This window comes from Salvelinus alpinus, chromosome 4 (genome assembly GCF_045679555.1).
Source record: "Salvelinus alpinus chromosome 4, SLU_Salpinus.1, whole genome shotgun sequence".
NCBI lineage: Eukaryota > Metazoa > Chordata > Actinopteri > Salmoniformes > Salmonidae > Salvelinus > Salvelinus alpinus.
Genome location: NC_092089.1, coordinates 69,179,613 through 69,202,732, shown reverse-complemented (window position 1 = coordinate 69,202,732; position 23,120 = coordinate 69,179,613). Strand labels below are relative to the sequence as shown.

General features: G+C 43.2%; 2 protein-coding genes across 3 annotated transcripts; one reads left to right on the top strand and one right to left on the bottom strand.

Moving 5' to 3' along the window:
• The first annotated feature begins 11,431 nt into the window (after positions 1 to 11,431).
• Positions 11,432 to 16,881, top strand: prss23 (serine protease 23). Of its 2 annotated transcripts, none has more exons than XM_071398693.1 (2): positions 11,432 to 11,724; positions 14,858 to 16,881. In XM_071398693.1, exon 2 carries the CDS (start codon positions 14,869 to 14,871, stop codon positions 16,051 to 16,053), a length of 1,185 nt encoding a protein of 394 aa, XP_071254794.1. In that variant the 5' UTR covers positions 11,432 to 11,724; positions 14,858 to 14,868; the 3' UTR covers positions 16,054 to 16,881. The 2 variants fall into 2 exon arrangements, with proteins under 2 accessions (XP_071254794.1, XP_071254795.1); XM_071398694.1 differs by lacking the exon at positions 11,432 to 11,724 and adding an exon at positions 12,128 to 12,245.
• Positions 16,882 to 17,504: 623 nt separating this feature from the next.
• LOC139574275 (cofilin-2-like) lies at positions 17,505 to 23,031 on the bottom strand. The gene is made up of 4 exons (XM_071398695.1): positions 22,701 to 23,031; positions 18,828 to 19,138; positions 18,605 to 18,681; positions 17,505 to 18,422 (listed from the first exon to the last, which is right to left on the bottom strand). Exons 1-4 carry the CDS (start codon positions 22,701 to 22,703, stop codon positions 18,310 to 18,312), a joined length of 504 nt encoding a protein of 167 aa, XP_071254796.1. The 5' UTR covers positions 22,704 to 23,031; the 3' UTR covers positions 17,505 to 18,309.
• Between the last annotated feature and the right edge of the window lie 89 nt (positions 23,032 to 23,120).

Sequence of the window (23,120 nt, the reverse complement as noted above, 5' to 3'; positions counted from 1 at the left end):
GATTAAGCGTGGGCTTCGGAGAGGCTCGCCTTTCTTTGAGGTCTCTGATTGCTTTAAAGCCCCATCCGTCTACACATCCACTGTTTTAGGGCCCGGGGACCAGAACAGGCTGCCTAGTCCTTCCCAAGTCAAGAGGAAAGAAACTTAATAAAAAAGTCTGCCTGCCAAAACCTCAGTGAATTCCTGATGAGGGAAAGAATGCTGCAGGAAAAGAAGCCACATTCCCATTCTTTCTATTTTTTCCCTCACTCCATCCCTTTTCTGATAAACATGAATACTTCCCTGTGCCATCCCTCCCTCCTCTTCACTCAGCTCCTCATTCACTTGCACAGTTCTGTCAGAGACTAGGAGAACCATGAAATCCCTCAAATCCAGATCTCTGGCAGAGATGTTGAAAAAGAAAGAATTCCACTTGCATTTGAGATCTCAGTAATAGTTAAACACAAGCGTTCATCCACTGATAGTTTGTTCATCCATTGTTGGAAAGTTTAATCTGTCTTACTGACGTCAGAAGAGAAATGTAACAGGGTAAGTAGGATAGGGTGTGTCGAGGGCTTGTGCAGAGTGATTGACTGAAACTGGGCCTGTTATATTTCTTTTTATTCCCCAGCCTAGTGGTTTAGAGTGTTGCAGAGGAAATGTCTTGTTACGGAGCTTCAGAGATGTTACGCTGACTGCTGGTTGTTTTCCCTCGTGTGATTAATGTCAGTTGATTATCTCTGGTTGGGGGCTGCGGAGCAGAGCTGATTAGATCTACAGCTGCAGATAGGACCCAATGGTCTGGCAGCAATCGTCTTATCTCTGTTTGCCAGATTTGGGTTTGGAGTGTCTCCATTGAACACACACACACACAGAGAGAGAGTGTAATATTGTGAGTGTAGTATTTGTGTGAGTGTCACCTTTTATTGTTTATTTCACTTTTGTTTATCCATTTCACTTGCTTTGGCAACATATGTTTTCCATGCCAATAAAGCCCCTTGAGTTGAATTGAAATAGAGGGGGTTTCTGCATGACTTGTATTTCTTCCTAAAGTCTTCCCTCACTGTATTGTGGAACTAATTGGGAGTGAAAGGTGAGTTGAAGTACACACACATATTTCCCCTCTCACCCCACATGAGTTCCAGTGTGTGGTCACTAGATGATCTGCCTGTCATCGAGACTGTTCGGTTACCTGGCAACCTCCATTGTTCAGGTGGGAGTGCCTCCGGAGAGGGGAGAGCGGAGGGGGGGCTGATAACATTCCAGGACATTCCATTGAGGACTCAGGTGCTACCCTCTGCCAGGCTCATAGCTCTGTAGTGTGTATGTGCTGAAAGACAGGTGTGCTGGTACGCTGTGCTCTCCGAGCCTTGAAGGGAAAAACCACACCACATCCATTGAGGCATGTCTGCCTGAACTTCTTACTCATAGGGACATGTGCAGGTTTGAGGATGAAGACAAGGGAGCTAAGCTTCTCAATAACACTCTCTGCAATATACAGTGCCTTCGGAAAGTATTCACACCTCTTGACTTTTTTCACATTTTGTTGTGTCACATCCTGAAATTAAAATGGATTTAATAATGTTCACTGGCTTCCACACAATACCTCATAATGTGAAAGTGGAATTATGTTTTTAGAAATGTTTACAAATTAATTCAAAATGAAACGCTGAGTCAATAAGTATTCAACCACTTTGTTATGGCAAGCCTAAATAAGTTCAGGAGTAAACAAGTCACATATTAAGTTTGCATGGACTCACTCTGTGTTTTTGAATGACTACTTCATCGCTGTACCCCACACATAAAATGACCACAAAGACCAGGGAGGTTTTCCAATGCCTCGCCAAGAAGGGCACCTATTTGTTGATGGGTAAAAATAAAAAAGCAGACATTGAATATCCCTTTGAGCATGGTGAAGTTATTTATTACACTTTGGATGGTGTATCAATACACCCGGTCATTACAAAGATATATGCGTCCTACCTAACTCAGTTGCCGGAGAGGAAGGAAACCGCTCAGGGATTTCAGCATGATGCCAATGGGGACTTTAAAACAGTTATAGAGTGTAATGGCTATAATAGGAGGAAATTGAGGATTGATCAGCAACATTGTAGTTACTCCACAATACTAACCTAAATTACAAAGTGAAAAGAACAAATAAAGAAATTCTCCAAATCATGCCTTTTTATTTGCAATAAGGCACTAAAGTAAAACTGTAAAAAAAATGTGGCAAAGAAATTTACTTGTCTAGCAATGATCAACAACCAACTTGACCTAGCTTGAAGATTTTTTAAAATAATAATGTGCAAATGTTGTACAATCCAGGTGTGCAAAGCTCTTAGAGTCTTACCCAGAAAGACTAACAACTGTAATCACTGCCAAAGGTGATTCTAACATGTATTGATTCAGGTGTGTAAATACTTATGTGAATTAGATATTTCTGTTTGCAAAAAATTCTAAAAACACATTTTCACATTATATTCTTTTCACTTTATATATTTCTAAATAGTTGTATGATGGCTGTATCCATAAATGATTATTTTAATTAGAAAGAGGAAAGGGAAAGCTTTATTTAAAGCCTACTTGTGAGTTCCTAGGTCAAACCATGTGGTAACTAGCATCTTAATTAGCATTGGGAGGAGGGGGGGGGGGGGGGGGGGGCTGTCAAATTGATGTTGGGGTTGCTTGTCACAATCTGTTAACCATCCCCATTGTAACAATATACCCAGTAAGCTAAATGACATCGAAAAGAAGTTTGGATAGCACAGTACAGTCCAGTACAGTTTAATTTAGTAGAGCAAAGCAGAGTACAGTACAGTTGCGTTTAATTCAGTAGAGTAGAGTAGAATACAGTATATTAGAGTGCAGTGCAGTGCAGTGCAGTGCAGTGCAGTGCAGTGCAGCACAGTACCATTGAATTCAGTATAGTACAGTAGAGCAAAGTAGAGAACAGGACAGTAGAGTTTAATTCAGTAGAGTACAGTACAGTTTAGTTTAATTCAGTAGAGTAGAGTACAGTACAGTATAGTACAGTTGAGTTTAATTCAGTAGAGTACAGTAGGATATAATACACTACATTTTTGGTGCATTTCAATATAGGATTCACCCCAGTGTTTTTTCCAAAACAATTTACATAACGATGACTGACTGTAAACCTTAACACCTTCACACAAAGCAATTGTTTTGATTATGCAAAGGTTATTGATTCTGCTCTTCACAAGTCCTCACTGTCTGCCCTAGCTATGGAAACCCTAGTATAACATAAGGGTGTACTGTACACACTAATGTAACATTGGTGTTATAGTTGAAAAGCAGCCTATGTAGGCTTACTCTACCCTACTGTGTTGTATCCTACTGTACTCTACTGTATTCTACTGTACTGAACTCTACTTTACCGTTCTGTACTCTACTGCACTCTACTGTACTGAACTCTACTTTACCGTTCTGTACTCTACTGTACTCTGCTGTGCTCTACTATGCTGTACTCCACTGTGCTGTACTCTACTGTACTCTACTGTACCGTTCTGTACTCTACTGTACTCTACTGTACCGTTCTGTACTCTACTGTACTCTACTGGACCATTCTGTACTCTACTTTACCGTTCTGTACTCTACTGTACTCTGCTGTGCTCTACTATGCTGTACTCCACTGTGCTGTTCTGTACTCTACTGTACTCTACTGTACTGTTCTGTACTCTACTGTACTCTACTGTACCGTTCTGTACTCTACTGTACTCTACTGGACCATTCTGTACTCTACTGTACCGTTCTGTATTGTACTGTACTCTACTGTACCGTTCTGTACTCTACTGTACTCTACTGGACCATTCTGTACTCTACTGTACCGTTCTGTACTCTAATGTACTCTGCTGTCCTCTACTGTACTGTACTGTGTTGTCCAAACTTGTAAAACATTAACATCTATGATTGGTTCTGACCTGCTTGTCAAAACGGTGAATCACGCGACTCAGACTGAGAGTCAACAACATTCACACACACTCACACACACACCTGTTCCTGTTTGGGAAAAGCATTCCTTCTTTTCAACAAAAGAAAAAGTGTTTTTTTCACCCTATCAATACATAAAATGTTCATCCAAATATCAGATGGTTACTGTTGTTGGTTTTTATTAAGCATTGATATGACGATTTGATTTGTTAAATAGCCATCATTAGCCAGCTTCCACCCGGTTACGCATCCCTGCACCTTAGAGGCTGCTGCCCTATTTACATAGACTTGGAATCACTGGCCACTTTAATAATAGAACACTAGTCACTTTAATAATGTTTAAATAATGTTTACATACTGCCTTACTCATCTCATATGTATATACTGTATTCTATTCTGCTGTATTTTAGTCAAAGCCACTCCGACATTGCTCAATCCAATCTGTATATATTTCTTAATTAAATGATTTTACTTTTAAATTTGTGTGTATTGTTGTGAATCCTTTTTAGATACTACTGCAATGTTAGATGCTACTGCACTGTTGGAGTTAGGAACACAAGCATTTCGCTACACCCGCAATAACATCTGCTAAATATGTGTACGTGACCAATACAATTGGATTTGATTTGAGTGGCGGAAGAACTACAATGTCAAATCAAATATTCAACTACGTTAAATGTATTATTTTATTTTTGTATTTATGTTAGATAGAAATGCTTTATTATTATGTTAGATAGCAATATTGTTCAATAAATAAAGGCTTTACTTTTTCTAAAACATTGTAAATTGTTTAAATTGTTGCTGAAAAACAAATTGTGTGACAACCAACCCCAGGATGTGTTTAATAGCTGTGTTTAATGGCTTATAACTCCATGTTGGAATAAGATATGAGGGTAAAAACTATCCCCATTTCAACCCAATATTTCTCCTGATATTGAAAATGTCCATGTACAATATACTGTACTGGTGCTGAGAAATACACTAATTAGTAAGAAGTGTGACAACCAACCCCGGTCTCCTCTACATGTTGTGATTTAATGACAACTTGTTTGATTATTTTCCAATATGCAGCATGACACATTGGGCAGAGGGAAGAGGAGATAGGATAGAAAGGTTAGCACAGGAAATAAAACTGTCTACCTAATCATGATACAGAGGTTTCAAGTGCCTGCAGATGACTAGCATATCTGAAACTACATCTGCATGGCTCAAAAAGCTCTTGAGCTACAGTAGCAGTTCATGTCTAAAAGGCACTTCTGGATTATCCTTGGTATCACTCAGCACTCGCTAAACTCACATTGAAATAGCACTCCACCATGAACAAGCTGGTATATGCTTATTGTCCTCCATGGTGAGAATCTAGACATGCCAACTGTGCTTGAATCTCTGTTTGCTGAATGCTTTGGCAGGATTCCTTGAAGACATACCCCAGAATGATGTCTGTCATTATGAATTCAGATCATTGAAACAAAGGAGGACTTGTACTATTCAAAATCGGATGGCATGGCTTTCTAGGGAGGGACAGTTGCTATACAGAAAGATTCAAAGACCAGTTTTACAGTCTGCAACTGCAGCTCATGCCTAAAGCCTGTTTTTAGGAAGAAAAACTTATGTCACTGAGCAATGCGAGACTGTTGTAGTTAGTTTTTTTTTTATCATGACGCTACTGTGACAGGGAAAATACATATCTGTATGGGGGAAAGTGCTGTGTTATGTACACAGTTGCTAGCACTGTGGAACGAGGTGCATTTTATTGCCAAGCCATGAAAGATGTGGTCATAGTTTGGCTTAGCTTCGTTTAGTTTAATAGATGCAGATTTTAACATAATGGAATAGAAGTTGCATCAAAATAACCGCACTCAAAGTAATTAAGCATCATAGCCCTCCCCTCATCTTTTGAAATGCTGAATGGGAGTCCCATAAACAAAAGATCTTAGTACTTTCCTCCTAATACAAATTCAGGATCTCATCTAGTGACCCTGTGAGGCAAATTGATAACAAACTTCCATCTGGCATTGTAATGAAAACAGTGGAAAACTAGATTGATTCTGTCCATTTAGACGTCCTGCTGGTTATGGTTTGACCTGACCGGGTTGACCCATAGACTTGGGGTTGACCTCACTGGATTAGACCACCAGATCACCCTCTAGTTTCCATGGCTGCAGCCCAAACACAGAGATTAGGCTTGTTAGGGCAAGAGGTTGGTGTGGAGTGATAGGATACAGTTTTAGGACAGTTTCCAAGACTAACAAACTCTCGCCTCCCACACCCTTCACCATGCCTGAGCTGGTTAAGGACTCATCTCCTATCCTTAAAATTGATTCTAGCTTGCATTCTCTATTGCTGTTTTGCTAACTGTGTTTTCCCATTACTTCCTGCTCACTCTGCTTATGCTGCCAAATGGAGGATGACCTCATGCAGAGGGGGAAGTGGGGCTGGAGACGTACCATCTAGGTCCTGCAGGAGGACCGGGGACCAGCGGGAGGAGCTGGTACAGGGACCAGTGGAGGCTGATGAGGGGAGGACGTCTCATAATAATGGATGGAACAGAGCGAATGGAATGGCATAATTCCGCTCCAGCCATTACCACGAGCCTGTCCTCCCCAATTAAGGTGCCACCAACCTCCTGTGAGGGAGAGACAGGGAGAAAGGCACAGAAAGAGAGTGGGGAGAAAGGGAGAAAGGGATCAAGTGATTTATTCGAGGCTGTACATTAAAGCGTCACATGAGAGGTTAATTGTATGATATGGAAAAAACCTTGGCCAACATCACAACGAATGAGAATCCACATAAAAGTTTAGAAAATGTATTTCATTGTGGTCTTCATGATTATGGATGAAACGAAGACCGAGGTAGTGAGGTAGAATTTACAAAGGAAGGGAAACTGAGAAACGAAGAGAGAGTACAACTATATAGACAGATGGGGAGGACTTTGACAAGAAAAGGAGGGAGGGGGAGTAATACATATAACTGAATGATAAAAGACAACTATAAAATACTGGAGTGCTGGAGTGAGGGCAGAAAGGGGACATTGTTTGTGTTCACAGCTCACCACTCTTAAAGAATTACACATTGGAGTCTCTGAATTCCAAGGAGTACATTGAGAATTGTGAGTGACAGCGGGCTCAGGCGGCCATTGTCATGAAAGGTTCATTCTACTGTTGTGAGGCCCAGATCACTGGCTTGAATCTGAACCCAATTATTGGATTAAAGAGTACAGAGAAACCCCTGTGATCCTCTTAATAATCCCTGTTTGCTTGGAGAACTGTCGTGGGGCCGGGCTGAGTGATTACACAAGGTCTGATCCCCTGGGCCTACCACGATGGCACAACATGGGCATAGAGAGTGGGTGTGTGTGTGTGTTTGTCCAGCTGTGCACTGACCATGCCAGAGGTAGCTAATAACCTACCTGTGACAGACATCATGCATAGATTTACAATGCTCTTTGTATGAGAGCTCCACTGTTACTATAAAAGGCTCTTATGATACTGTAATCTCTGTCAAATCCAATAGAACTCACCACTGTTTGCCCATAGGGAAAAGCTTATAAGGTATGAGCAGGGTGTTTATACAGTATGGACGTGCAGGCTTTGTCTTGTGCCTACCACGGCAGACCATTTCCATGGAAATGTGATGTATGCCTACTCACATATACTCAGCGTGAACTCACTCATCTGGAATCTTTACTGTTTCCTCGCGGCTGAATCCGCTTTGCCTCAAACTCTGACTGCCATAAGTAATAAAACATATTAGCGAACCTAAAACACAAAACAGTCAAGCTAGGCAAACATTTACGTATTCGCTTGTCAGCGCTGACTTATAACATAATAGTCAACGCTTTCACAATCTGTGTTTCTAAAATATAATTTACATTTCCCCTCTATCCTGGTTAGAGTTGACAGACTAAACATTCACTCTGAAGAGTGGTCATACGATAAAGACAGCCATGTCCCGCGGGGGAAAGGGGGGGGGCTGCTTTGTTGGTTTAACTGAATCATCTAGAAAAGAGTAACTGGTTCAGGGAGAGAGGGGAAAAGAGAGGAGCCCCAAGGCCACTGACCCCCAGGACCTGTGTGTGGAGACAGGGTTCTTTAAAGGGAGATGTTTTCAACATTTTACAGGACCAAAATGTTTTTACAAAGCGCCCTCCTTTGCGTGAGTCTCTCTCTCCTGGGTGAGGCGTGAATCCCAGGTCAGGGCAGGAACAACCGCTCCACTGTACTTCTGGCGGGAGTCAGTCCTGCAGAAATCCTGACCAGGAGCCTGTTTTTACAACATCTCACTAGGTCCTCCTAATTACACACGCTGAAAGAGAGGTGGAACTGGAGGAAATTTGGAAAATAGACAATGCTGAGAAAAATCCCAAATCTCATTGAAATATGATTAATGGTTCTAATTGGTCTGTTGATGCTCAATGTTGTGTAAATGTATGATTGTAGAGACAATCCCAGAGAGGCATGAGTGTGGGAGAGGGAAAACTGACCTGAGGAACAAAAACAAGGAGCAGAGGGGAACAGAGGAATCTTAGTCGTTTTGATGCCAAACACACACAGAGGAAATCTCTCTCTCTCTCCCTTGCGCTCTCTCCTGCTGTGACACAGTTCATGTTTGCCCAAAGCCAGAGTGATACCATCAGTGGAAACGGCGTGGCTGCAGCCTGACGCACTTACACCTACAGGACTGTTTCTACCAACAAGATATAAGACCCCTTCATCATCCTTCCAAGTTTAATGTGGCTTCTATTACCAGGCAAACTCCTGTAATTGACCATAACTTTGGCCTCAATTCCCTGTTCTCTCAACATATCCCTGGAGCACCTCGGAGAGAAGATGGATGTATCAGAAAACCCATTCATCACCAACACAGACTGCTGGTCGCTTGTTAATGTGAAAAACTCGTGAATCTGTCATCTCACATTCTAGCTCCTGGAGGCGTAAGGCAAGCTGTGACGAGCCATGCCAAAATAGTTCAAGGATGGGTGATAAGAGGCCAAAGTGTAAACCTTTGCTAGGTATGTGTGACATTCACAGTGAGGACGCATACACACCCACTTGGGGACAACAGCAGACACATTGTTTTTGAGAGAGCTTGAGTTCTGTCCTTGCTGGTAGATTCCACAGCTTTCCAGAATGCGCTGTGTCTGTGAGTGGGACTTCTGTTACAGCGTCAGTGGATGGTCACTGGGAGAATGAGCTGGGACGTGCATTAGAAAAATCAAAATGTCCACATAGGGCCTAAGGGTAGTCACCCCCAAACAAACAAAAAATCGGGGTCAGGAGGTAAATCTGACTGGGATGTGGGCAGGGAATGTATGAACACCACCATCACTGCCACAACATGCCCCAACATCTCAGGAATTCCTCAGCCTGCCTGTGGGCTATAATCACACCACTAATAAGGATAAATATGTCTCCGTTCAGGTGAGTTTCATCAAATCCTATATGATGGAAAACAGTCCAGATGGAGAAGTTGGATGTCATCCATTGCAACCCATACCTTAATTACTGTGTTTTTTTGAGACTGGGATAATCCACGTGGACTACTGGAAACTGCTTGCATTAGATATACAATAGCCTACAGTCGTGGCCAAAAGTTTTGAGAATGACACAAATATTAATTTCCACAAAGTTTGCTGCTTCAGTGTCTTCAGATATTTTTATCAGATGTTACTATGGAATACTGAAGTATAATTACAAGCATTTCATAAGAGTCAAAGGCTTTTATTAACAATTCCATGAAGTTGATGCAAAGAGTCAATATTTGCAGTGTTGACCCTTCTTTTTCAAGACCTCTGCAATCCGCCCTGGCATGCTGTCAATTAACTTCTGGGCCACATCCTGACTGATGGCAGCCCATTCTTGCATTATCAATGCTTGGAATTTGTCAGAAATTATGGGGTTTTGTTTGTCCACCTGCCTCTTGAGGATTGACCACAAGTTCTCAATGGGATTAAGGTCTGAGGAGTTTCCTGGCCATGGACCCAAAATATCGATGTTTTGTTCCCCGAGCCACTTAGTTATCACTTTTGCCTTATGGCAAGGTGCTCCAACATGCTGGAAAATGCATTGTTCGTCACCAAACTGTTCCTGGATGGTTGGGAGAAGTTGCTCTCGGAGGATGTGTTGGTACCATTCTTTATTCATGGCTGTGTTCTTAGGCAAAATTGTGAGTGAGCCCACTCCCTTGGCTGAGAAGCAACCCCACACATGGATGGTCTCAGGATGCTTTACTGTTGGCATGACACAGGACTGATGGTAGCGCTCACCTTTTCTTCTCCGGACAAGCTTTTTTCCGGATGCCTCAAACAATCGGAAAGGTGATTCATCAGAGAAAATTACTTTACCCCAGTCCTCAGCAGTCCAATCCCTGTACCCTTTGCAGAATATCAGTCTATCCCTGATGTTTTTCCTGGAGAGAAGTGGCTTCTTTGCTGCCTGCTGCCATTCCTGAGCAAGCTCTCCACGATCCTGCAGCTGAATCAACTTTAAGAGATGGTCCTGGCGCTTGCTGGACTTTCTTGGGCACCCTGAAACCTTCTTCACAACAATTGAACCGCTCTCCTTGAAGTTCTTGATGATCCGATAAATGGTTGATTTAGGTGCAATCTTACTGGCAGCAATATCCTTGCCTGTGAAGCCCTTTTTGTGCAAAGCAATGATGACGGCACATGTTTCCTTGCAGGTAACCATGGTTGACAGAGGAAGAACAATGATTCCAAGCACCACCCTCCTTTTGAAGCTTCCAGTCTGTTATTCAAACTCAATCAGCATGACAGAGTGATCTCCAGCCTTGTCCTCGTCAACGCCTGTGTTAACGAGAGAATCACTGACATGATGTCAGCTGGTCCTTTTGTGGCAGGGCTGAAATGCAGTGGAAATGTTTTTGGGGGATTCAGTTCATTTGCATGGCAAAGAGGGACTTTGCAATTAATTGCAATTCATCTGATCACTCTTCATAACATTCTGGAGTATATGCAAATTGACATCATACAAACTGAGGCAGCAGACTTTGTGAAAATTAATATTTGTGTCATTCTCAAAACTTTTGGCCACGACTGTACATTATAGGCTGCTTAATAAGTCCATGTCTGTATGCTTTTTTTGCAACTGTATTAGGGACTAAGAATTTTAAGAGCCTTTTGCAATTTGCAATTTTCAGCATCTTTTCGGCTCTAAATGACAGATGGCATTTGATATAGCCTCAGTCTATTCACATTTGATTCACTCCCCAACCCCAGTGCCAAGGTCTACTCCTGACAGGAGAAACAAGTTAACAGTTTCACTTGGACTGTTTGCAGCTGGAGGACACAATGATCTTGACTTGAGGGCTTCAGAATGTTTCGTATGTGCTCTGCCAGTACCCATCTTCTCTCACCATCCTAAAAGCACATTTGTCCAGTTGAGACATGTTACGTTTTTTTGTGTACAGCAGGGGCGCTAGGACCGTGAGGGAGAGCGCCTCTAAATGTATTTTCAGTAACATTTTCAGACAGTTATTTGTAAGCGCGTTTGAGCCGGACAGCCGTTGAAGCGACTCGCACTGACGGACAGTCACTTTGAGTAGGAATGAATATAAGCCAATAGTTGACTCTCATCAATAAACTTTGCTTTGACCGAATTGATTAGGACACGTTATCAAAGTGGCGACTCGCTCTCTGCGGGACTGTGAAGAGAAAGACAGATATACCTGTCACACTGAAGCGATGGGAGAAATCTGGAGAATTGATATGTCCGATAGTTTTGAAGGGGGCGAAAACGTGAATTGGATTTAAACACAGACTAACTTTTTAACGAAAAGGTACAGTATGACATTTATTGTCATTCTAAGTAGCCTAATAATTTGATAATCGTTATTTTGAATATAGTTATAGCTGGTTTGTTACCAGGAGGCTACATTGTAACATCACTTTGTTTAGCCTGGGAAATGTGCTGCAAAGTAACTAATATTGTTGCTCCACTACTGTAAGTGAACGTTTCATAGCTAAACATGAACTTTTGCCAAGGTCAACCCCCCCCCCCCGCTTTTTTCAGTGAGTTGAGTATACTGCCTCCCAGCACTATTCCCCTGTATTGGTGCAACTCAATAGTGACAGGGCAAGGTAAACATCATGTGTTGTCTTTGGGGTCTAACAACAACCCAATGAGTGGACATGGCACAGTACCACATTCACTCATGATGAATGAGGTTGGTGAATGACAAAAGACCCAGTGAGGGGGTTTTCAGGACAAAGCTCTGGCCCTGGGAAGCAGGTTGATCTCAGAATTCCAGAGTCTTCACTCAAGGGTCAAAGATGAGATGATGCCGACAACAGCTTTCAGGTGTACATATATCCATTATTCGAATGTTTATGTGCTTAGTAGCTTATATAGGTGCATTGGTGCTTGTTATCCTCTCAGGATCCCTCAGAGGGCTATTTGTATTTATTATGGACCCCCATTAGCTGCTGTCAAGGCAGAGCTACTCTTCCCGTGGTCCAGCAAAACTTTGTGACATCGGCTGATGTAAAATGGGCTTTATAAATACATTTGATTGATTGATTGATTAAGGAAGTTATACAATTTTAAAAATATTACAATACATTCACAAAAGATTTCACAACACATTAAGTGTGTGCCCTCAGACCACTACTCTACTACCACATATCTACAACAAAATCCATGTGTACGTGTGTATAGTGCGTATGTTATCGTGTGTTTGTGCATGTGTTTGTGTCTCTTCACAGTCCCCACTGTTCCGTAAGGTGTATTTTAATCTTGTTTTTTAAATCTAATTTTACTGCTTGTATGAGTTACTTAATGTGGAATAGAGTTCCGTGTAGTAGTGGATTTGTGTAGCACTAGTATAGTACCCTCTGAGAGGGCTATAATCATCAGCTTTGCTTGTCAGAAATGGGATCTATGTGGAAATGGGGAAGATCGTTCCGTTCAAATTGCCAAATGAAATTGACTGGAATTGAAATGTATTTGAAATGACTGATGCAAGGTGCTGACAGAGTTAATGGAGGTCCAGTGCCTTAGAGAGGATTCAAAAAGGCTGTTAGGCTGTTTGGCTCTACAATGTGTTAGAGCCAGAAGATCTTTCTAATGTGGGGATCAGTTTACTGTTGTGTACTTTGGGACTTACAATGGAGGGTCACCCAAACCAAACTCACCCTCCGCAGATTATTGGAAAATGGAATAAAGACTCACCATGATATTTCTTGACGTATATTATCCATTATTTTGGGTCGTCCATCAAATGATTGCTGATTATAGGTTAGTGTGGTTAGATGTGTGATTCTACTTGATATTCTATCCATTTTCCCCAATTAAAGCTAATCTGTCTCAGACCATGGAAACTATAAAGGTTACAGTCTATACAGACTTTAATAGCATTAGAAGTGGATACTCGTGTTAAGTCCTCTCTGACATGTTTGTAAAAATGTCCTCACAAATTGAAAGGAACCCAATAAAAGATGGCTAAATGTAGATGTTTGATGTGTAGGGGATTAGAGACCAGGGGTGTGTGGTGACTGCTGTTTTTGACTGCATAGCAGTGTAGGTCAGTAACACCTAAAATGGAGTCCCTAGGCTGCATCTATTCAAGACATGAGCACCTTTGAGTAACTGTATCTTCTCTGTCGACACTATGATGATACAGTTGTGTGGTGGGAATTGCCTGTTTTCGCCTCCACCTTTCCCCTGCATCTCTTTGTATGCCAATGTCTATTGTTCCACTTTTAAGCTCCACTAATACCTGGCACGAACATGGGAGGGGATCAGAGACCAGGGTGTGGTGACTGCTGTTTTTGACTGCATAGCTGTATAGGTCAGAGTGTGTCCTGATCTTGTCCGTTTACACTTATAAGATCTGATCAAAATCAGTTCGCAATGCGTCTTTTAATCGTTTACGCCTATCTGAAAATGTGGGCATAATACGAATGTGGACATTATCTGGACACAAGATGCATGTTAGCACCAGGTATAAACAGGTCTTGAGACACCTGCTCTCTTCTACGCCACTAGAGCCTGAGGGTCCATAGTTTTCCTACCTATCGAGTTCCCCCTGGACCCTCTGAGCCTGCCTACGACACTCATACATAGAAAGGTAGTTCATGTTTGACGGCAGACACCACCTTGCCCCAGAGCCTTATCATAAATATAAATTGAGACGCCCTTCTCTTTCCGCAGAGCAAGCTGGAATGCACGTCCTCTCCCCTTCGGTCCACCTATCCTCCCACTCATACAAGACACGGTAGCCAAGATTCAAAAAGTTATGATACGAGTTAATTTGCAGACAAATAAGCTGAGCAACCATAAGCAGTGTCCTAACACAACGACCGATATCCAATGTGTGCCCCAACAGCCACTTTCCTTATGTACTCTTATCTTGTGTACATAACCAGATGGCTTGTATAACAAACCTCTCTTTGAGCACTAAGACCACCAGCAGAACTGACATTTTAATGCTTGTCATACCCTTGTAGCGTGGTTTAAAATGACATTTTCTGAATAGCCCACAGTATAGACAGGAACAAGAGCTGCATTGTAACCTATTCAAAGAAATGAAAATTCAGACCTGCATTGCGACATGAGCCTGCATTAGCTGATCCCGCGTGTATGGGCTCTGAGCGAAGGGATTTGGAAGCCATGTGTCAGACTGAGAGTGGACTGGTTTTATGGGGGATTATGGGTTGAGAGTGTTTGTGAATGATGTACTTAAACTGGGGAGACAAGCCAGTAAAGCCGGTGTTCTCCACACCATTGTGTTTCATTAGTGATGATCTGTTTTTAAGCGTCTTTAATCAAACAAGGTTTCTGCAAAGTCCATGACATTCCTAGTTCATCTATACCCTACTGTTCCTCACGGATAAGTATATTCCTTTTTTTTTGTGTCTTTTGTGTATTGTTGTGGAGTGTACATTAAATGTTTTATATGTTTTTCATTTCAGTGTTTTGCTCAATGACCATGTATCCACATCCAAACTCTGGCCTGGCTCATCTCTCCATCTTAGTCCTGCTCCTCTCACTCCTCCTCCCCCTGTCTCTGCCATCTCGAGCCCCCCCCCACCAACACCCCGTCCACCTCCACCTCCCCTCACTGGTACCCCATGCACCCCTGCCCCTCTCCCGCTCTCACTTCAGTTCCCAGACTCAACTGGACTTCACCACTCACTGCAATGCCAGCTGCTACCACAAAGGAGAGCAAGAGAGCAGGCGAGAGCACCTGACTGAGCAGCTGGCCTTCGAGACGCTCTATGCAGACGGTTCTCGTACCCTCACCACTGTGGATGTGACGGATGAGGATGATTATGAGGGCACCATCAGTCCTGCCATTCAACCTCCACCAACAAGAGGACGTAGAGTTACCAGTAGGCACAAGCGTCAGAAAAGACAGATCTACGGGGCTGATGGGCGCTTCAACATACGCGGTGACCACTTCCTGTTGGACTACCCATTCTCCACAGCTGTGAGGATCTCCACCGGCTGCACTGGGGTCCTAGTGTCTCGACGCCATGTCCTGACCGCCGCCCACTGCGTGCATGATGGGAAGGACTACGTCAAGGGAGCCCGTAAACTGAGGGTAGGCTTCCTGACTCCTCCGTACATCAACGGCACCAAGCCCAGCCAGACCCCCACCAAGAAGCCCCTGGTGCGCTGGGTCCGGGTCAAACGCACCCGTGTCCCCAAGGGCTGGATCCAGGGCCCCCAGGAGGTCAGCATGGACTTTGACTACGCCCTCTTGGAGCTGCGCTGGCCCCACCGCCGGCCCTTCATGCGTCTGTCTGTGGCTCCCTCCTCTGACGACCTGGCAGGGAAACGCATCCATTTCTCAGGGTTTGACAGTGACAGGCCTGGGGAGCTGGTCTACCGCTTCTGTCCTGTGGAGGACGAGTCTAACGACCTGATCTACCAGCACTGTGATGCCCGGCCGGGGGCCAGTGGCTCGGGGGTCTACGGCCGCGTGTGGGACACGGCTCTGGAACGCTGGGAGAGGAAAGTCATCGGCATCTTCTCTGGACACCAGTGGCTGGAGATTGATGGGGAGAACCGCGACTACAACGTGGCTGTGAGATTCACCCCGCTGAAGTTTGCCCAGATCTGTTACTGGGTGCATGGGAACCGAGTGGACTGTAGTCAGGACTGAGCGAGAAGGGGAGGGGGGATGGCCTATAAAAAAAAGAGGCTATGAAGTCCATGACAGATAACTATTTAAAGTAAGCACAAAATCCTTTAAAGGAGATGTGGAGAGGAAATTACTCCCCAACTCAGTCTATAAAAGGCTAAGAGTGAAATGGGATTTAATCCTAATAAAAAATCTACAATACTATCGAAGAAAACAGGACTGCTAAACCTTCATGCACCGTAACCGGTTTCCCTTGGAGGTGTTAACCACTGTGACTAGGAGCCTTGCTGTTTTAGAACTATGGTAGCAGCCATTAACTTTATACTTTGGAATAGTATTGAACAGCTTTAGCCAATGGAGCAACTACTGGACTTTTTATTTTTTAGATATCATACTCTCCCATTGTTCTCTGTAATACTGTGGCTGCATGTTTTCAACATTTAGGATCAAATGTGCGGGTGTGGAGTTGATTTTACAAAGAGATGTGGGGAGGGGATGGCTTATTTGTTTAGGTAACGTCGTTTAAGGATGTGAATGATTTTGGAAAGTACAGGGACTTCTCATTCTGGGTTAGAAAGACACCTGTAAAATATATACTCGGCCCCAGAGGCATATCTAGCCACACTGACAAGATACGGCGCCTCAATACACCAAACATGTCAAAAAGGGTCAACGGTATCAATGGTGAAATCAACAAAAGTCAGATTCTGAAAACCTAAGGGAGTTTCTTACTCTGAATGCTGGCAGTATAAACTACTTGCTTTCAAGCGGGTTAGGGGGTGAAAATCTGAATGTTGGTGATATTTTTTGCAAATGCCTATTTTAATAAACTAAAAGATTTATCATTAATGGTTGTGTCAGTTATGGAAACCAACAGGTATACAAAGAATGAGTTGCTACTTGCTACTGTAAAATGGAATCCACTTTTCAGAGGAGTTAGAGTGCCCTCATGTGGTCAGTATTTAAACATATTTAGGATACATGATGCCATTGGTCTTTAAAAACCACTAATTGTTTCAATTTGACAATTTCTGACAAATAACAAAACTCAATCAAGCCGATGTTAAAAGTTATTGCACAGAATACCAAGTTCACCAATTACAAAAAAAAAGCATCACTAACTGCCCAGTGTAAGCAGGTTCCTGGACCAACCAATCGTTTTCAATAGATCAACTAAGTGACAATTTATTCAGATATTACCCAGACACTTGACAGTCATTTACACAGGCAGCCCATTCCGATCTTTTGACCAAGTATTGTCAAAATATTTTCTCTCATTGGCCAAAAGACCAATAATTAGGCAAAAGATCAGAATTGGGCTGCCCGTGTAAAGGCAGCCAATAGGACATCAATATTTTTGCCTAAAACACTCAGACATCCACATCTTCCATTTGGACAGGCTAAATTATCAACCTTATTAGCTTGTCATTCCTCAAATCACAAGCTAGACCAAAAAAAGGCAGAGTACAAAGTTAGTTTAGTGCCTTTATTAGAGATAAGGAGACGATACAAAACATCCACCATTCAATACCAGTCTAAATTCTGAACACTGGCTGTTCAAATACATTGCCCCCATCTTACCTTCACACTTCTAACCCCACCAGATCCTGTTGTATAAGGAATGTGTTCAATTACTACATCAATGCCATGTTTTATTTAACTCAGAACTGGAAATAAAAATAACTGGACTCACTTAAAAAGTGGTGTAATTTGCATGTTCACCCCCCCCCCCAAATAAACCGTGCTCTCCCGGAGAACGTCGATGCGTCACGTGTTATCGATCAAGCATTAATGGTCTTGTACTACACCTAGTCTCAACTACACACACTTAGAAAACTTAACTAGAAGTTTGGCAAAAAAAGGTAGTTGTATAATTAAGAACAGTATCTTGCTGGAGCCAAGTTGGAATTGTAACAGTTGTTGCCCTGTCCCTTTTCTCTGCGATCGTCATTCTAGCGGAATCCAGACAGAACAAAACCCTGTCCTCAAACATTTACATATTTAGTCTTCATAATCATCATCCTTCATCAATTTTATATATTTTTTATTTTATTTATTTTTTTATTGCTTTTTCTTAGTGTACGTTTTGTTCGTGGTCATCATGTCGTGTGAACTGGAATGACAGGCTGCATTTGTGGAATTTGAAAACTGTCACTTTCACCCCCCCAACAGTCCCACAAATGATCCTGGTCCTGCTTTGCCCCTCCTCCCAACCATATTGGAATGAACAGCCAACCCCTTCAGATGTCTGGCTTCAGTTGAAGCCTGGGGCTAAACTTATAGAGGGCTTCCTTCCAGGGTGATTACCGATGAGCCGCCAAGCTTGTCGGCAAGGGTGCGCCGGTCCTTGATGTCTTCCAAACCGTTCACTTGCCACTCATGCTTGATACCTGAAACGGAGGGAAAATTTTGCTTCACATAGGACACAAGGCATATTAACCCCCCCCAAAAAAAATATGTATAATGCAATTACACAGAGTTATAGGGTTGAGCAAGGAGATGCCATTTCATTTGAAGAGAACCCACAGAGCCCAAAAGGTCTATTACTTCTGCAACTGTCAGTGCTTCTCACCTGTGAACTTCTTCTTGATGGCATCCTTTGAGCTGGCGTAGATCATCTTGCTCTTCAGGGGAGCGCCATCTGGGGCCCTATGAGGGAGGGTTAATGGTTTAACCATTGTCCCAATGTAGAAGCCAAGCGATTGAACCGTCAAGTGACACCATAGCAGAAAATGTACAACGCCCCCCTCAGCCTACACCCAAGTCTAGCCGAGCCCCCCTCTCTCATTCCTCACCAGAAGATGAAGACCAGGTCCTCTTTTTTGGTCTCCTTGGTCTCGTAGGTGGCGTCGTAGAGGGCGTAACGGCAGTCATCTGGGGGCAGCATCTTGACGAAGTGCAGGTAGGGGTCCTGGACCGTGACACCCACATCTCCTGTCAGGATCTCTTGGCCCTCCTCCAGGATGATGTGCTTCTTGTCCTCGCTCAGGCAGAACAGCACCGCCTTCTTCCTCTTCTTCTTCTCATCCTCGTTCGCCTGTGCCTTACGCACCTTCATCTCGTTGAAGACTGTGATAACGTCATCTGTCACTGTCACCCCGGAAGCCTGCGCAGAGAGGGATAGAGAGAGGTCAGTGAGAGTAATCATATACATCTGCCTTGGACTTCTCACATTGCAGGAACGCACCCTTCAAGGACTGCCGATAAAGGGAATCAATAGGGAGGTAGAGGCACAATGACTAGCAGTTATGAACAAACGGCCATTAGTCCTATGGGTGGGGGGCACCATAAGCCAGATTTTAATCCTCTGGTTTCTATGACCTCTACCCACATGATCTGTCAAGATAAATGGGGACTGTACAAGTCCCCATCCATGGCATTGACCAGAAAAGCATGATGTACAGCATGGCACGCATGACTCAGCAGGCGTGGCATTCAGAATAAGGCACAGGGTTTAACCCTTTTTTCAAACATGGACACAATCTGGAGAACCCACACCAAAATCTCTGATGAATAAGGGATACCTGTAGCTGTGAGGGGGACAGTTGAATGTTGGTCAGTCTGGTGTACCTCTGTAAATAAAGTAACATGCCAAAGGTGCATTGATAGATTGCCACTGCCTGATAAGGGCCAGTAACATGTGTCTCTGAAAAGGGCAGATAAACCCGGTTACACAAGGAGGGTTTTTCCTCCTACTATAAACGTGCACAGTATGTGCGAGCCAGCCATGCCACGTAAGTAACTGCTTTAAAAATAGCCATGGGAGTGAAGGTGGGGACAGGAATTAAGCCTTAAAATGTGTGGGTCGGTCACAGACAATGGATCCTCTGTGGGGGGGAAATAAATAGGCCACATCCGAGTCACAACAGCCCTATAAACCTTGCTCAGGTATTCTGATTTCCATTAGGGCATTTTACCCAACAGGTATCACATCAACCCATGCAGGAACCGGCCAGAGGATGTTACCAAGTGTCAAAACATCCCTCCGTCTGGCAGGTTTTGGCCAATCCTTTCATCAGCCTTCTGCTAAATCAGGTAGACTAGACACTCTTTTCACCAAGTAAAGCCACATCCATACAACAGAGGCGGCCTTCATTAAAAATGCACTCCTGGCTTGAGTGGCTACATGCCTTCCAGAGCCCTGCCACTGTAGTGACCCACTTTGAAGTAATTTGTGTGTGAAGGGTGTGGGCCTGTTTGCTCTGGGCGTGAGGATGGCCAGGGCCTGTGAGACCACACTAGGCTCAGGACCTAGTCACCTAGTGTTGAGTTTAGATACAAACATCTGGATTAGAGACGTCCTGTTCAGAACGGAAAAGACTTTGCAAGAGTATTAGAAGTGCTGCCGGGGAAAGACTTCCATTTCCAGGGCAACCATTTTTTCTAGGAAGTGCAAGGCACCACTACCAAGGGTGAAGAGGCCAGAGTGTTTGAAGAGCAGCCAACTGCCATGCAGCTCCACTTAATCCTGCTGATCTTCCAAAACAATGAGCACTCCTGTTACTATTCTGAGAGCTCTTCAGACAATGCATGTTTCCTCACACTGCAGCAAGCCAAACCACAGACTAAAGCACTGACTGGGGATAACTGTATGAAAAGACAAATACCCAGAAGCCAGTGGAGATTATACCCTTTTAGTCCCTCCATGCAGAAAGCATATTCTTTTCAGAGCAATAGAGATCCCTTTCTTCCTGCAATAAAATACCACAGAGTGTTGCCAAAAGTTAAGGTTCAACAACAGCACATAAGACAGACAATGTCAGGTTCGTGACTACAAAAGGTAGTTCTCCAGACTGACCGTCAGTTGAGGTGGTGAAAAGGGACAATGCATTTTATTCCAATTCACTTGAAATCAAGTGTAACAAAAACCTAAAATAACCCTTCACCAAGTAGCTGTAATCAAGAAGAAATGATTTAACCCAACAATTTTACTTCGCTTGTCCTGCGTCTGTCCAACTGCACCCATAATAGGGCACTAAAGACTACTGTGGGCTCCTCCGGAATAGCTGGGACAGAACCAGCACTTCCTTCAACCTAGACCTTGGACCCAGCCAGCTCACTACTCGGCAGGAACAGGGGCCAATCGTGTCCAACAGTGACCATTCATTCATTCATTCATCATATACACAATAGAACCAAAGCATTGATGTCATGTTGTAATACATTATTCACATGATCAAGAACGGTACATAAAGGCCTCACAAATGAACAGCAAGTGGGAAAATATAATCTCTAATCGGTCGACTAAATTGAAAGTAATCGAGATCCCCCTCCACAATCAGTCAGATTCACCAAATTAAGAACATAATTTAATATCATGCGGAAAGCATGACAACAGAAACCAGAATTTGCGCTTTTGGACAAACATGTTGATAATTCGACAAGTTTATTCAGCGTTAAGCCTAGGTACGTTGAGTGAGACAGAGGTGCGTGCCACACAAACATTTGACGAATTGTTTATTGCGTATGCTACAGTAGATTGTCGTTCGCAAGCATCCCGGCACTTCGTTCCGACGCACCACTTGCCAAAAGTTGATGCGTAGAAACCAGGAAGAACGTCGTGGGAAACGCTTGCTAACGACAAAAGGACCGCTTGCAAACCCTTTAGCGTTAGCTCGTGGAATAACGGTGACAACCGACAATTTTTCACCTTCGCCTGACTGTTATAACGTTACCCATCACTAAATAAAAGTTACACCGGATAGACATTTAATAGCTAACGTTAGTTGCCTACTGTTCACAATAGAGAAAAGGTTCAAAAATGCTCTTTGCACCAAAAACCAGGGTGGGGCCATGAATGCAGTGATGGCACATGTGCACTATATAAGGCAAAACGATGTCGAGAAAATACCAGACCGCAAACGCGATTATTTTCACACGTTGCAAACAGAAGTCCCATCTATAATTAAAGCTAACGTTAGTCAATTGTCATGGCACCTACGCAAGTTAGTTTGCTAGTTATTAAAAACAAAGGGGCTCGTGCGACTGGCGGAGACAAAGGAGGTGGAAATCAAATTAGCTAGTTAGCTACATGTTAGCAAGCTGTGTAGGCACAGAAATTGCACTCCGTTAGCCATGCTAAACTAGCCTTTAGTACCGGCAAATACAAGGCCAGAGAGTGCTAGATAGCTGGCAAATTCGAGGGGGTGGGTTGTACTGGGCCGTAGGTAGCTAATTAAACTAGATAGCATATTCGGTGATAAGTGACTGCTACTTGCAACTCCGTGCTTACAGTGCTAGACTGGGCATTAGGCCTTAGTGACGGAAGATTGGGTGATGGAGGAAATGGCGCCAGGCAGTTTTTGGGTCGTTTTCTTTCCATACAAAACACGTCCTATGCTAGGCGATTATAACGTCAAGAGACGAGCAAACATCTGCATAAAACATGTGAGTTAGGCACAGTCACCTGAATTATTCAAAAGTATTTTAAAACAAATTTACTACCATCCAAGATTCAATATTCAATTAGGAAACGTTCCAGAACACAGCATAGCAGTCACAGCTGACCCGACAATCTGATGATGCTGTCGGTTTCATCTCAAAATGAACTCGCTGTTCACTAGCTAAAATCAACAAAAAATGCGAAAACACAGTAATGATACTTGTGTATATATATTTTTTTGTTTTCAATGACATATCACATAGCTAGTTGTTAAATGTAAACGTACCATAGCTGTCTGAATTGGTCGGCGTCTGGTTAGAAATTGAATGAGCTGTGATGCAGTGTCGATCTCGCACACACTTGATACAGCACGTGGACGCGCTTAGCTGCGCGTGCTTGATGGCGGGGTGAGAAGCGCGAGCATCTCCAGGAAAGAGTGGTCGTTAGTTTTAACATGGAGCATGGTGGGATTAGAAATTCAACATTTTTGACAAACGTTTAAAATAACATGTTAACAAATAAACAACATTTATATAAAATAGAAGTCTATTTTCATGTTTTATGAAATTAGAATTGCACTGATGCGAGGATGAGTATCCCTTAATTCTCAAAAGATGCTGCATGTTGTTGCTTTTATGCCTGAGGCCGGCCACTGACATTCACTTGAAAAAATATTTGGGGAAACATTCGCCCTGCATCACAGTGA